Source organism: Saimiri boliviensis, chromosome 18, assembly GCF_048565385.1.
Source record: "Saimiri boliviensis isolate mSaiBol1 chromosome 18, mSaiBol1.pri, whole genome shotgun sequence".
Lineage (NCBI taxonomy): Eukaryota > Metazoa > Chordata > Mammalia > Primates > Cebidae > Saimiri > Saimiri boliviensis.
Genome location: NC_133466.1, coordinates 5,997,687 through 6,011,200, shown reverse-complemented (window position 1 = coordinate 6,011,200; position 13,514 = coordinate 5,997,687). Strand labels below are relative to the sequence as shown.

The 13,514-nt window shown below is 43.1% G+C and overlaps 1 protein-coding gene across 2 annotated transcripts in view; it reads right to left on the bottom strand.

Annotated features, from left to right (window-relative positions):
• The window catches only part of DSCAM (DS cell adhesion molecule), a 746,447-nt gene that overhangs the window by 47,862 nt on the left and 685,071 nt on the right, over positions 1–13,514 (bottom strand). For both annotated transcript variants that reach the window (XM_074389246.1, XM_074389247.1), the window contains exons 23-27: positions 11,695–11,858; positions 10,004–10,102; positions 6,543–6,731; positions 5,074–5,364; positions 1,437–1,613 (exon numbers count right to left, since the gene is read on the bottom strand). In XM_074389246.1, coding sequence (XP_074245347.1) covers positions 1,437–1,613; positions 5,074–5,364; positions 6,543–6,731; positions 10,004–10,102; positions 11,695–11,858 — 920 coding nt within the window. The remainder of the gene's footprint in view (positions 1–1,436; positions 1,614–5,073; positions 5,365–6,542; positions 6,732–10,003; positions 10,103–11,694; positions 11,859–13,514) is intronic.

The following is a 13,514-nucleotide window of genomic DNA, read 5'->3' as shown; positions in this document are numbered from 1 at the left end:
CCGTCCTTTGTTTTCATTTATGTAGGCTTTCTTTGAAGCCCTATTTCTGCATTCATGACATGTTTTGTTCTTTTACTGCTAGCTGATTATGGGCCCACCTCCTACCCTAAACCTAGAGTTCAGAAAGCTCTTTCTTTTCATCTCTGTATATTAAGCACCTAGCATTTACTCAAGTAATGGCTGCAAAATTAAAAGGTAATTGGTTAGCATGAATGAGAAAGAACATTTCAAGAAGACTGATGGTTTACCTGAATTATTGGGCTGCAGGAGATTTTCATGGAAGGATTTTTAATAGTACAGATGAAGTACAATGTACTTCAGAATTGTAATTTGTTGGCAGAGCAAAAGCCAATTGATAGTAAAAGGTACTAGAATTCCATAAAAAGGGGTGCTTTGGAGAAGTGAAGACAGGTGAAAATGTTACCGTGTTCCCTGCTTTAACTGGATTATGGTTAAATTAAGTATTTACAGAAGAGGTCAATGTTTTCTAAATCTATTAGCAAAGTTTGGGATATGTTTCGGGGAGACAGTGCTTCTAGATTTGTTTTATGAACCTAACTTCGAAGCATATATAGGGTGCTGCACAGCAGTAGCCCACACTGCACTGATATTAAAATGAAAAGACCTTGTAATACACTTTACTGAAAAGGTGGCTTGGTCGAACACCCTCACCAGTAAAGGGCAGAGGACATCAGAACACTTCTGCACAGTTTCGCATTTGAAAGAACTCCTTGTCCTCACATTGCAGAGCAAGGGCAAGTAAGGGCTCTTGGCCAGAAGCTGAGAACAGCCTCATCACACAGAACGACACGGAGCCGGACGTGATAATCATGGTGTCTGTTCACAATGGTGCTCATCTGGCCTGGCTTCCCCAGCCTTCATTATGTTTTTGCTTCATTAGAGTGAAACTCTTATACCGGGCTTCGGTTCCCATTTCTCATTTTGGATGGCATGTATTGTCTGCCTTATATGCTTTACCGGTACCCGAAGCCCCCAATTTCCACTTCCAGCCAGTCAAATAATTCTCATTCCCAGAGCAAACCTGATAGATCTTTTCATAGAAAGCTCTAATTGGTGGCTTTACTGGACCCACTGAAAATTAAAGAGACCAGAGTTAAAAAATTAATTTTCCTTGCCCACCGACAGCTGGGATTTAGGGGGCAAGCAGGAGTTTGGCTTTCACCTAATTTCTGACCGAGATAGGAACATTCTTTTTTTTTTTTTTTTTAAATTGCATTTTAGGTTCTGTTCTTATTGCTCTTCCCTGAGGCTCTGCAGTCTCGCTGCAGAGTATCAGAGAACCGGGAAGTGGGGGACCCTGGGTCAGAGAGGGAAGAATCACTCCCCTTTGGGGTTTGTCCTCCAGCTGGCCTCTCTCCGGGTGGCTGCGGAGCAGCAGGGGACACACAGGGGTGGACAGCCGGGCCTGGACCTACCTCGCAGCCTCTTCAGCCTCTGCTCCCGCCGCCTCCTCCGCACAACCAGCAGGAGCACAAACAGCAGCAAAACTCCCACCAGGATACAGGAGACGGTCACTAGCATCTTGAGCCCCTCGTTGGTCGTCAGCCCTTCTTCACTTTGGACAACTGACTTAATGAGTGGAGGAATTGTACCTGAAAGCAGGGCCACGGTGTTAGATGGCTATTAATGAAGACGGCGTGGCGGAGCTTTTAGGGATGACAGGTTATAAATATCGCGCTGTGTGATCCAAGGGTGTCGGAGGTGATGAGAAATGAAAAGAACTCTTTCTCTAGGTCCCGGCTAACTTATTTTCTTGTTTATTTCCCTCCCTCTGCCTGAACTTCCAACTTACTGTAGAGCACACGTTTGAAAAGGACTTCATTTTGTGACGCACTGCTGAGCGCAGGCACTTCAAAGCATGAGGCCAGGTTCGGGGCTGACAAAAGCCACATGCATTTACCCAGAATTAAATGTTCCCTTGACTGTCACCCACAGGACAATTGATAGAGACGATCTGAAAAAACTACACATCAAAATGTTGGGCGAATGGATAGAAGAGCATGTGCAGGGAGTGGGTACTACATACACTGGCATGAGGAAGCTCAAATCTCTTGTTATTAGGTTAATGGCTTACTTTTATCGCAGGTGTAAGACCAGATCTGCTTCAACAGCTTCCATTTGAGGGTACAAGAGCTACAGACAATTTTTCAAGGGGGATCCTAGACGGAGCCTACTTTTGACCAGTCATTGTTAAATAGTGCTATGAAATTCAGATTATTTCGAGTTATAAGGAAACACTGAAGGAAAATGAACTCTGAGCTGTCTTAAGCTGCCTCCTATCCAGATGCTGAGTACAATGGGTACAGAGATCTAAATGCACTTTTTATGGGGCATGCATTTTGCTACCCTCCATTATAGAAGATGCTCCACCCTACGGCACTTTCCATGTACAACAAGGGCCAGAAAGTCAACACTTTAGGAAAAAAGAATGCAAAACTAATTTAATTTTCCCCTGAGCAAAACGGTCTTTATCCCGCATTTAGTAAGTAGATCAGGGATAACAGAATCTCTGTTCCTCTGTGATCTCTGCTAAAGCTAAGAAGGATGTTCTTCCCACTTTAAAGTGTTTTTGTGGAAACCGAAGCCTCCAAATGTTCCGAAATCCAGGGAGGAGGCACTTATGGAATGCTCACGAGGATGCGTCTGCAAGGCCAAGACAATACAAGGACAAGCAGAAACATTTGGCTAAGGAAATTGCAGAAGAAAGAGTGAGATCAAGATACGGAGGACTCTGAAACCTGAGTGTTATGAATGTAGGCTGTCAATGCTTGGTTTTCCCAAGATAAAAAAGTTCTTCAGGCAGATGTGACAATAGAGATATTAAAGCTATCTATTCATGAGATTAGTCCAAAGAAATCTGTAATTTCTTTCAAGGGATATATAAATATGAATTCTTATTTCTTAGTATAATATCATTTCATACTTCCAAAATGTAAAGGTAGCTTACAGAATTTTTCAGAATTTGGGATCTTGGATAAAGTAAGAAAATTATGTTTTCTTATAAGGCAAACATTTAAAATCCGCAGAGCACTCTGTGAATTAGAATCACAGTTTCCAATTCTATACATGAGTGATTTCTAATTAAATCATTAGCTGTGAGCATATCATCCATGTGCACATTGAAGCTGAGTGCCTGGGCATCTGCACATATTATAGAGAAGCTGGGGACCAGAGTGTGACATTGCAAGGCAATGGTGTAAAGTAAGAAAGATACTTACTACTCAAATATTTGCAGGTTGACACGATTTTGGTGCACCCTTCAATGCTAAGTAAAGTGTCTGGTAAGTATCAAAGATTTTTTCTTTGTAAGATCAAATAATTCAACCACATTACAGGGAGAGGCCAACTTGAAAGTGCTCCTCTGCTTGTGGGTGATGCTTGGTGACGGGGACACCTTTGAAGAAGTCACTAAAGAGTGAGCACTATAAAATTAGAGAGAGGCGGCCCATGAAAAGCATTGGCCCTTGAAGAGAAAAGTTGTTGTCTGGGAGGGCATAGGCTATTCTAGGGCCACAGGACAGAGCCCCAGCAGAAGCCAGGGACCCTAGCTGGTGTGACCAACGCTGGAAGAGCTTTCTGCTCAGGGTCCTCCTATAGCCCAAGAACCCAGGTCAGAAGTGCCAGGAAGAGCCTGGGCTCTGGCGGAGGAGGATGTCATGGAAAAATGACCTTGGACAGGAGATTTGGGGTAGGTCTACTCTGTGTGCCTCAAAGTGGGAGGAGTTAGTTGTCAGTTATTTGGATATTATAAGAGAAATTGGCCAGATGAAAACCCCAGGCAACTTCACCTCATTAGCTCCTTATGGTTATTTCTGTGGGTCCTTGGGTTCACGGCCATTCCTCTTAGCATGGCATAAACTGTGCTCCAAGGAGGTGCCTGCTGAAGCTTTAATAAAGCGGCCTCCCAAATGCACAAAGTAGAGGAAGAATCACTCTCCCAGAGAGCAACCTTTTTTTTCAAGGGCTGATGCTTTTCACGGGCTGTCTCTGTGTCATTTTACAGCCCTCAGTGATGAGTGACCTTCGCTGAAAGGTGTCCCCTCACAAAGCATCCCCCACAGGTGGAAGAGCACTTCCCACTTGGTCTTGGCTCGGCTCACTGTGATAAAGGGTTTGGGTGTTTCTTGGTTAACTCATTAAACACTGTGGTCTAGCCTGACTAACAGGAAGCAAACAGAAGGCTCCCAGGAGAGCTACACTGGAGCTCCAATCCATCCTGATGAATTGCTGCTGTTTTTATCATGCAATTAGAGCACCTAACTCAATCCTTGCTGTTCCCCTAGTGAGAAATCGGCATCAATGTGCTGCTCCTGGGACTATCTAAATTTCCCTCCTACACCACAGTCAAGGACACACTCCCTCCCTTTCAGCTTCGTTGGGCTTAGCATTTGTCCAGTTAGCAAGGCATGGCCCTTGAGCCCAGAAAAATGAGTAAGAGTTTCAACCATTTATTTTTGGTTGACTAATGTCAAGAGACACCTCACCTAGTTTTTGGAAAGTGAATGCCAGCTGCGAGTGTGTGTGAGTATGTGTGTGTGCCCGTGTTCATGGATTTCTGTTAATATCCTGTTTCCATCCATGGCCCTGCTCCTGCCCAGAGACTAACATAAGCTCCTTTATCATGGAAAGTCGTTTAAGCATATGCAGTTTAAGAGTGTAATGAGTGCAAAAAGAAACTTGTTTTATGGATTGGGATGAGGTGGGGAAAGGGGTGGGAGACAACAAAAGCAATGTTAGCTCATAGACATCAACACAAGCACAGAAGCACGTGGCCAAGAGTCCTTCAGCCCTAAGAGAAATCACTCCTGTCCCAGGACTTCCCAGTGAGACTCCCTGTGGCCCTGAGTCTCTTATTTCTGGACACACAGTAACGGTCATCTGGATATAATGTACCAGGGAGCCCCAGACAGAGTCCATTGGATCTCCAAAGCCTAATAGACTCCATGGGCACTGGTCACACTATGGCAGATGATGTTCGATGGGAGAGGGGCAGGGCACACATGCACATCCCCCAAGACACAAACGGGAGAGCCACGAAGCCAGCCAGCTTACTGCCGTCGTAGTTGAGCGTGGCGAAGTTGGCCTGCTTCTCCGCACAGCCGGCGCTGCTGCACACTCGCATCAGCAGCTCATACCACGTGGCTTCCTGCAGGTCATACAGGATGTAGGACTTGGAGAGAGACGTCCTCTGAGCTGTGGTCCACGCCGTGGTCCCGAAGGGCCTGTACTCCAGTGTGAAGGAGGTGATGGGGCAGCCACCGTCATTCCAGCCAATGAGGTTCAGCCTCACGCGCGTGGTGTTGATGCTGGCGAACAGCTCCTGCTCCTTTGAGAACTGGGGCTCTGCGGGAGAAGGCACATGGAGGTCAGCTCACAGGACACATGGGGAGGCCATCAGCATCTTCATACATTTCCCTTGGACCGTGTCCTCCTGTGAGGTCAGGTGCTTAGTCCAAGTCTGGCTCACAGGCCACTGGCAACTTGCCCCCTATTAGTAGAGACTTTGTGGACCAACAGGCTTTCTCTAACTGTAACTACCCAAGTATGTGAGGGAAAATTGCGTGGGCAGGGGGTAATTTTGGGATATCTTAGAGTTTCCTAAAGAACAATGTGATGTTCATGTATGGGTTTCCTTCTGTGGTTTGCACTGCAGTGTGCTGGGTTGACCTTTTTCCACCCTCATGTGGCGAACCTGACTCCAGAGAAGACACAGTTGGGTTTGGGAAAGCACCAACAGATTTTCCTCCACATCCAAACACTTGGCCTTGGAGCCAAGGGACCTAGTGGATAGATTTCTGCATAAATCAATCGTGGATCATTTGACCTCTTACCACTTGTTACCCGAAACTGGCACCGAGCACAAATAATACCTGTACCATCTCATCACTCGCTCTCCTGCCATCTGACCCCAGCCCACCTCACAGGACGCCCATGGCGGGGAAACCTTCAGAGACATCTCCTTACCTTCCTATGCTCACACAGAGCTGCACCATGCCTCCTTCTTTCTGGAGTTTCTGGGACAAAACCTTTTTCTCTGAATATTATTTGTTTGGGGTTCATCTCCTTGAAAGTCCACATTTTAGATAAAAAAAAATGCAACTCACATTGAAATGTTAACAATTGACCCCACTGCTTTCCCTTTGAAAAGAGGGGGCTATGTGGCAACGTGAAAATCATAGGAAGATAGGGGTCTGGGCTGGCTAAGGGAGAAGGGTGCCTCAAAACGTCTGAGAAGGTCATGCTTCCTGGGTGCCCAGCCTTGGCACCTTACGTTGACACCAATGCCCTTGATTTTTAAATGGCATTCTTCTTTTTAACTGCAAATGAAACCAGAGAGAGGACCAGAACACTCTGTAATGTCCAGCCGTCCCTCTCATTATGCTGTGACAGTGCTGGAGCCATTTGAGGGATGACAAACTTCAGACACATAAACGTAAAACATGATGGATCTTTTATGATTCCAATCTCCCCTACTGGCTGGGATAACAGGATATTTAGAAGTGACAAGAAGGCATACCTACCTTTTCCTAAGGTCTTTGCTTCTATGATTTCACTTATGCGCCCTGGACCCACTCCGTTTTGGGCCGTAAGTGTGAACTTATACCAAGTCCCACATTTCAGATTTTCCAAGCGGTAGGAGCGCTCGCTGGGGCTGATTGGAAAGCTCCCCCATTGCTCACTGTTGTCTTCAGAATACTGCAGTATGTACCCTGCAGAGAATGAGAAAGATTCACATGAGCACTGTTCGCTTTCCATGGGAAGCAGACTGATGTTTGCATTTTGTATGGGTCACAGAATGAGCATTCTCAGAACTGAAGAATCTTCAGAGGGAATATTTTCACTCTTTTTGATTCCAGGAAATTTAACCCAGCCTGGGAGAAGCACCGTGATGCATTGATTGGTGAGTCATTTGGGCCACACCAGACATTATCGCTGTGAAGTATTTCTGGATAGTGTGGTCAAAATTAAACCACTTTTCTCCTCATTCTCTTCTAATAGCCATAGGGCAGCAGGGAATACTAAGTCGCCAAACAGCTGCCCCTCAGATCATGCGTGCCTGAATCCTTGGGTGCAGACATAAGCTGAAGCTGAGTTACTTTTGTGAGACCTGAATCTCTGGGAAAGAAGAGTAGAGATTTCCTCAACTGCCCCACTCCTCATGTACTCTTGGTCTCATATCCACAGACACTAGGAGAACCGGCTCGAAGTCTTGCAGCCGTCCCAGTATTCTGACAGTAACCTGGCTTCTCTTTCGTTTGAAAAATTCCTCCAACAGTTCATTCCCCCACAGGACCATGGCCTCTACTTTTACAACTACTAACGATGACTGTCCACTCTTGAGCACTCATTCCATGCCAAGTCCTGTCCTAAGCCCTTTGCTTACATTATTTCTGCAACCCTATGGAACAGTGATGACTCTCCCACAGAACACATGATGATACTGAGGTCCAGAGCAGCCAAGTGATGAGTCCCGAGTGCTGAAAGGAGGACTCAGATCCCATGGTCAGCCTGAAGCCCATACTCTTCACCCCTGTGAATGCCGAAATATTCTTCCCATTAGCTCCTCCATTCCTGTTATCTGCAGCCATGCCCCTTCTCTGCTCTGACTAGCCAGCCTGGAACATAGTGTCTTTGCACCAGTGGGTTGGTACCTTCTATTCCTGCCCTGTGGAGCTCCATTTTAATACAAATAAAGCATTTCTTGCCCTTTGCACTAAAGTGTCTCCTAACCTCAAACAGGCAGGTCTGCTGATTTCCACACCCCTCACATGGCGATCACTCGTCTCTGATGCCTCCTTCAGCGGTCATGGTCAGTATCTTCCCAACTCCTCTTGGCCTTCCCTCCTCACTGGCCATAGTGTCCCTTCTCCTTCCTGAGCCTTTGTGTTCCTCATCGGAGCTCCACAAAGCTCCTTCAGTACCTGACAGGTGATACCTGTGCACCTGCTCCCAGCCACATCCCATCCTGTTCTCTAGCCACCCGACACATTGTAGGAATTCGCTTTCCTCCCCTTTCCACCCTCGAAGCCACCTCAAAAAAACTCCTCTAATCCTTAGTGATGGGTCTACATAGTTCCCTGTCTCCTGCTACGATCCTCAGTGATATCAGTGTCCATCAGTGTGGGTACACAACTTACAACACCTCCTGATGATGGCAATGGCTCTGGTCACTACTGTGTTTCAGGGATGCTGGGTTATCTTTGTCTTGGAAACTCTCCCTCGCTGAAACTGGCTTCATCCCAAAGACCCTGTGCTCTGACACCATTCTTGTTCTACCTCTCCCATGCTCTCACATATGCAGAATCCAAGCCTCACTTCATTTGAGCCTAAAGCTTAGGGTCCCTTGAGTCCTTCCCTAGGTGCCCCCCGTTTTTTTCCCTGTGCGAAGGTTCTCCAGTCAGCCTGGAACCTTTGGTAGGGCATTTCAACAAGGAGCCCAGTTTATCCCACTCTTCAGACTTCTGGCCATGCTTATGTTACTGGTAATCTGTGACCCACTTTTCTTCCCAGCTGTCCAGCATCATTTAAGAAAGTCATTGAACTGTGTTAATTGTGACTCCTGCACTCTGTGCTGTGCATCTGCAGCTGGGTCCTTGTAGCGTCTTGGCAACGACTTTGTTCATCTATTAATGACTCCCTGTGGCTTTCACAAGGCAGCTGTTACAAATCTGTCCCATTGCTCCTCGAATCCACAGGCACATCTTCACCCCCAGTCATCTCACTATTTAAGAAAAATCACCTCACTTTTTCTTTCCTAAAAAAAATTAAAAAAAAAGAGAAAGATCTTCCCTTCACCCACTGGGGTGCTAATAAATGTGTAACAAAACTGGTTCCTTGGAGAGGAGAGAAATGGCCCTGATTTGTAGAATTTCTGATTTTCATGGTGGGGGAACGTGCTTAGCAGCCACTGAGTGCAAAGCTGGGAAGGGATGGGTGCCTCACTCCGGGGAGCTGAAAGAGCTGCTCCAGCACACCACGGATGTCACTCTGAAATGCTCCTGACTTCCAGTTTCCTTCTCAGCCTTCCTTCTCTCTCAGAAGAAAGGATGTTCTCTGCCTTAGGAAGTCCAAGTCCTTCTTCTCTCTCCCCAGCCCTGGGACCTCCTTTATGGCTCAGGCCCTCTTTCCTGTGCATCTTCTGTCTCTAGCTTAATTCCACTTACGCTAGAACGTCCATGCTCACTCCTTCCATAGAAACCTCATTTAGGCTGGGTGCGGTGGTTCATGCCTGTAATCCCAGCACTTTGGGAGGCTGGGGTGGGCGGATGACCTGAGGTCAGGAGTTCAAGACCAGCCTGGCCAACATGGTGAAACCCTGTCTCTACTCAAAATATAAAAATTAGCCAGGCGCAGTGGTGTGCATCTGTAATACCAGCTACCAGGGAGGTTGAGTCAGAAGAATCGCTTGAACCTGGGAGGTGGAGGTTGCAGTGGCCAAGATTGCACCATTGCACTTTAGCCTGGGTGACAAAGCCAGACTCCATTTCAAAAAAACCAAACAAAACCAAACAAAACCAAAAAACCTTGTTCATACACCTCAACTATAAACTAATTGCAAAGGTTTTGTGCAAATAGATTGCTTTACATCTACACTTTAGGTCCTCTGTCTTTTATTACTTTCTAAGTCAGAACAGTACCCGTGGTTATATAAATGAATGATGTCGTGTTGACAAAACAGAAAAGAAACAGTGTGTAGAAACTCAAAAAAAAGAGATACTCAATTTTTTTTCTTTCTTTCTTGCATTTGTTGATATTTCACTTTTTGAATGAGCATCCTTTGATGAATGATTTGAATTTCAGCAAATATGCTAAAAATAGAAGTATGGTCTATTTCTCAGGTAATGGAGGGATTGTGTATGTGATATATTTTTTGGAAGGAGAATAAACTAACACTTAGCAGTCATTTGCTGAAGACATGTCACTTACTGGCATGTGGATCATATGACTAATAAACTATTGTGGACAGTTTATATCTTCCTACCTCTGATAGAGCTGCCCCCGTTGTCTCCAGGGAGCCAAGAAAGGGTGATGGAGGAAGACGTGGTCTTGGAGACTGTAAGGCGAGGCTGATCTGGCGGAACTAGAGAGGAAACAGGTTATAGAATACAAGAATTAGTTTTTCACATCTTTGATTTTCCTAAACAGTCATTTAGCAACTCATTTTTAACAGCCATGTATTAAAGAAGTGTTTTAGATTGCCAAAATATGCAATTCACTTCTGTCAAAATGTCTATTTAGTTGATATCCTGGGCTAAAGAGATAGAACAGAGTGAATCTATTATTTTAAAAAAATTCAGCCACATTGCTACTTGGATTCATATCTCACTCATTTCCTCACCAGTTCCTTGACTGTCTGAGTTATTCATCACTAATTACAATCTTCTTTAAACTTACTAAGGATACATGGATCATTTCACTATGAATTTCAGCCATGAAATTTAAATGAAAAAGATAAATGGCATCCACTTAGCAGTTCTGTTTTCTCAGGATAGAAAAGGGGAAGGAGAAGGAGAAGTAGCTAGTGGGAAAAAGAATTGCAAAAATCTTCACTTTCTAAGCTATTCCTCCAAGATGCAGCATACACACACACACACACACACACACACACACACACACACACACTCACACTCCTCTAAAAATCAAAAGCATGCCATTGAACTGCAGAACGTGAACTGGCCCCTTATCCAACAATGGCAGAGTACATACTGCTAAATAAGTCTGGATGGGTTCTGTGACAGAAACTCTAAAGAAATTCAGAATCAGGTTATCCAAATTATATAGAAAGCTTTGTCTGAAATTCCCTTCTCTTTTCCTCTGAGAGAAGCCTGATATATTGACCTATCTCTTTAGAGTTATAATATATTGCCTGTCTTCCAAAATGCCCCAGAATTCTCCTGACTTCAATTAACTTGAAATTCAAGATCAATTTTGCAGTATTTTAAGAAATATAGTTCTTCTCCTTTCCTTTCATCCCACTGAGAACAGTATTGATTTTATTTTTACTTGCTGTAATCTATTAACGTGACAACACCTAAATCCAAAGAGGCACACACTTTGATTTTTTCTACTAATAAAATATTGCTGTGCATACAAATCTGAACTCAATCAGTTATTGATTGGGATTTACATGCAATTTTAATATGACAATCTTTTAAAATTGTACACATTTTTGTGTATGATATCAAGAAAAATACTTAGCATTAAATACATAGCTAAATATTATAGCAACCTACTTAGAGCTCCAGTTACTGTCATTTTTATATACATTGCATATAAAAATTGAGTTAATCAGCATACATAAAAGACCACAACTCAGTCCTGTTTTTTGTTTGTGTTTTCTGGGATACACTTACACATATGTAGAGTAAACAGTGCAATTAATGGAAGTTATGAAGAAGGACTTTTTCAGATATGCGCACATAAAGAAAAAAGAGACCAAGCATTTTGTATGCAAAGATGTTTTGTATCTTGATATTATTTCTGAGGTTGTGAATGCTTTATCTTCTTTGATTTGTTTAATTATATTTTGCAAAATAAACATGTTTTTTTCTGTAATATAAAACAGAACTTAGCTCTTTATGAGGGCTGCTTTTAAAATTTGTTCAATGTTACTCTTTGCATACAAAGCATACATGTAAAAGATAGCATAAAGAGAGTCACCAAATTTTGTACCTTGTACTTGTAAGTTTAAAATAATTTCATCGGATCCCCAGTTGTTATTGGCGATGCAGCTGTAATAGCCAGAGTCTTCTGCTTTCACCGTGCGAATAATGAAGCTTCCGTTGCTAAAGATGCTCCTCCGCCCATCAATCGTTACTAGACTGGGTGTCCCGTTACTGCCTCACAGGAAGAAAAACGCACAGATTAAAGAAATTACAATCCACATTAGCTGAGGTTGGGGAAAAGCATAAAGACTCTCTGTGAAGCAAAGAACACATTTGGAAGTTTCATATTTCTTGCATTATGAAAGACCTAAGGTATATTACATAATGAAAATGATCAATAGCTGAAGTTTTCCTTTGTAAAAAATGTTATGTCGAAGATGAAATCTTGTGTCAAGAGCCAGATTCTGGCTCAAGTCAGTGGGCTCCTAATCCATGCCAGAGACTGATGGGTCTCTCCCTACTCCATTCTGTGGGCATTGGAGATGTCCTCATTTTGGCAATTCTGGGAATTTCTTCTGTAGGCAGAAGTGCCAGTTTGAACAAATAATATAGGGGAAACTAAATCTTGGGATCATTTTTAGATTCACTTAAAGTCACAGTTATTCATGGCTTTGACATGAAAAACAACATGTGATATCTCAAGAGGGTGATGAGTTTACCCCAGTATAAAAAGAACTGTGTGGCCATCATGACGACTGCTCTGGTGGCAGATTGTCCAGTCCTCTGGCGTCACCCCTGCAACAGGCAGAATGCCAACCTGACCTTGGGAGCTACATATGTCATTTGAATGAGCCAACTTTAAATGCATGAGAAAAGTGGTCACTAAACTAAGCCATTATTTCTACAGTTTAGTCACTATACCATGCCATTACTTCTATAGTTTATGTCTTTTAAGTGCTTTCACTTGAAAATAAGCATTTTTTTCTGAATCCATCATATCACCTTTCCATGCCCATAAAAATGTTCAATCCTTTACTTATACCCTAATTTCTTCTCCTGAATAGAAATAGAGCACTTCAAAGAGTTATGTGGATAGACTACATCTCACTCACTCTCTCCCTCTATCGTGGCTCCTATTATTTTAATAATTACTATAGAGCATGCAGAACCAGATTTTAAATGAGCAAAGTACTAATATATTCCATTTCTTTTTTTTTTTAAATAAAAAAAAGAATAAAGAAGAGGAAGAAAGAGAAAGAGGAAGAGGGAGAGAGGATGGGGGTATTGCTTTATTGCCCGGGCTAGAATGCAATCTAAATATGGGTATGCCTATAATTGTCCTTAATAATGGAGATATAAAAGAAAATGAGGGAAGAGAATAACAAACAAGGAGCCAACCAAGATTTCTTTTGAACTTCTAAGTGGATATGATGTGGTACTGATAAGAGTGTATATTTTGTATATTTAAAGTGGAGAGTTCTATAAATGTTAATTACATTTACTTGTTCCAGATCTGAGTTCAAGTCCTGAATATCGTTGTTAATTTTCTGTCTCATTGATCTGTCTAATATTAATGTTGAAGTCTCCCACTATTATTATGTGGGAGTCTAAGTCTCTTAAGTCTAAGAAATATTCCATTTCTTAAAGTTATTTCTCAGGGCATTTCAGTTAGGGATAGTTACTATCTTTAAAGAAGAAGAGACAGGTGTTAAGTCACACAACAACCTTGGGTACATTCATCTCAGTTACATAGACAACTTACTTGATAGGGTAGAGAAAACTTCCACCATAACTAATGAGTTGGTTCAACTGTTTTCCTTGCAAGCGTTCTCTCATGAATTAAAAGGCTCTGAATTAACAGAGGGTTGATACAATAAATCAGACCCT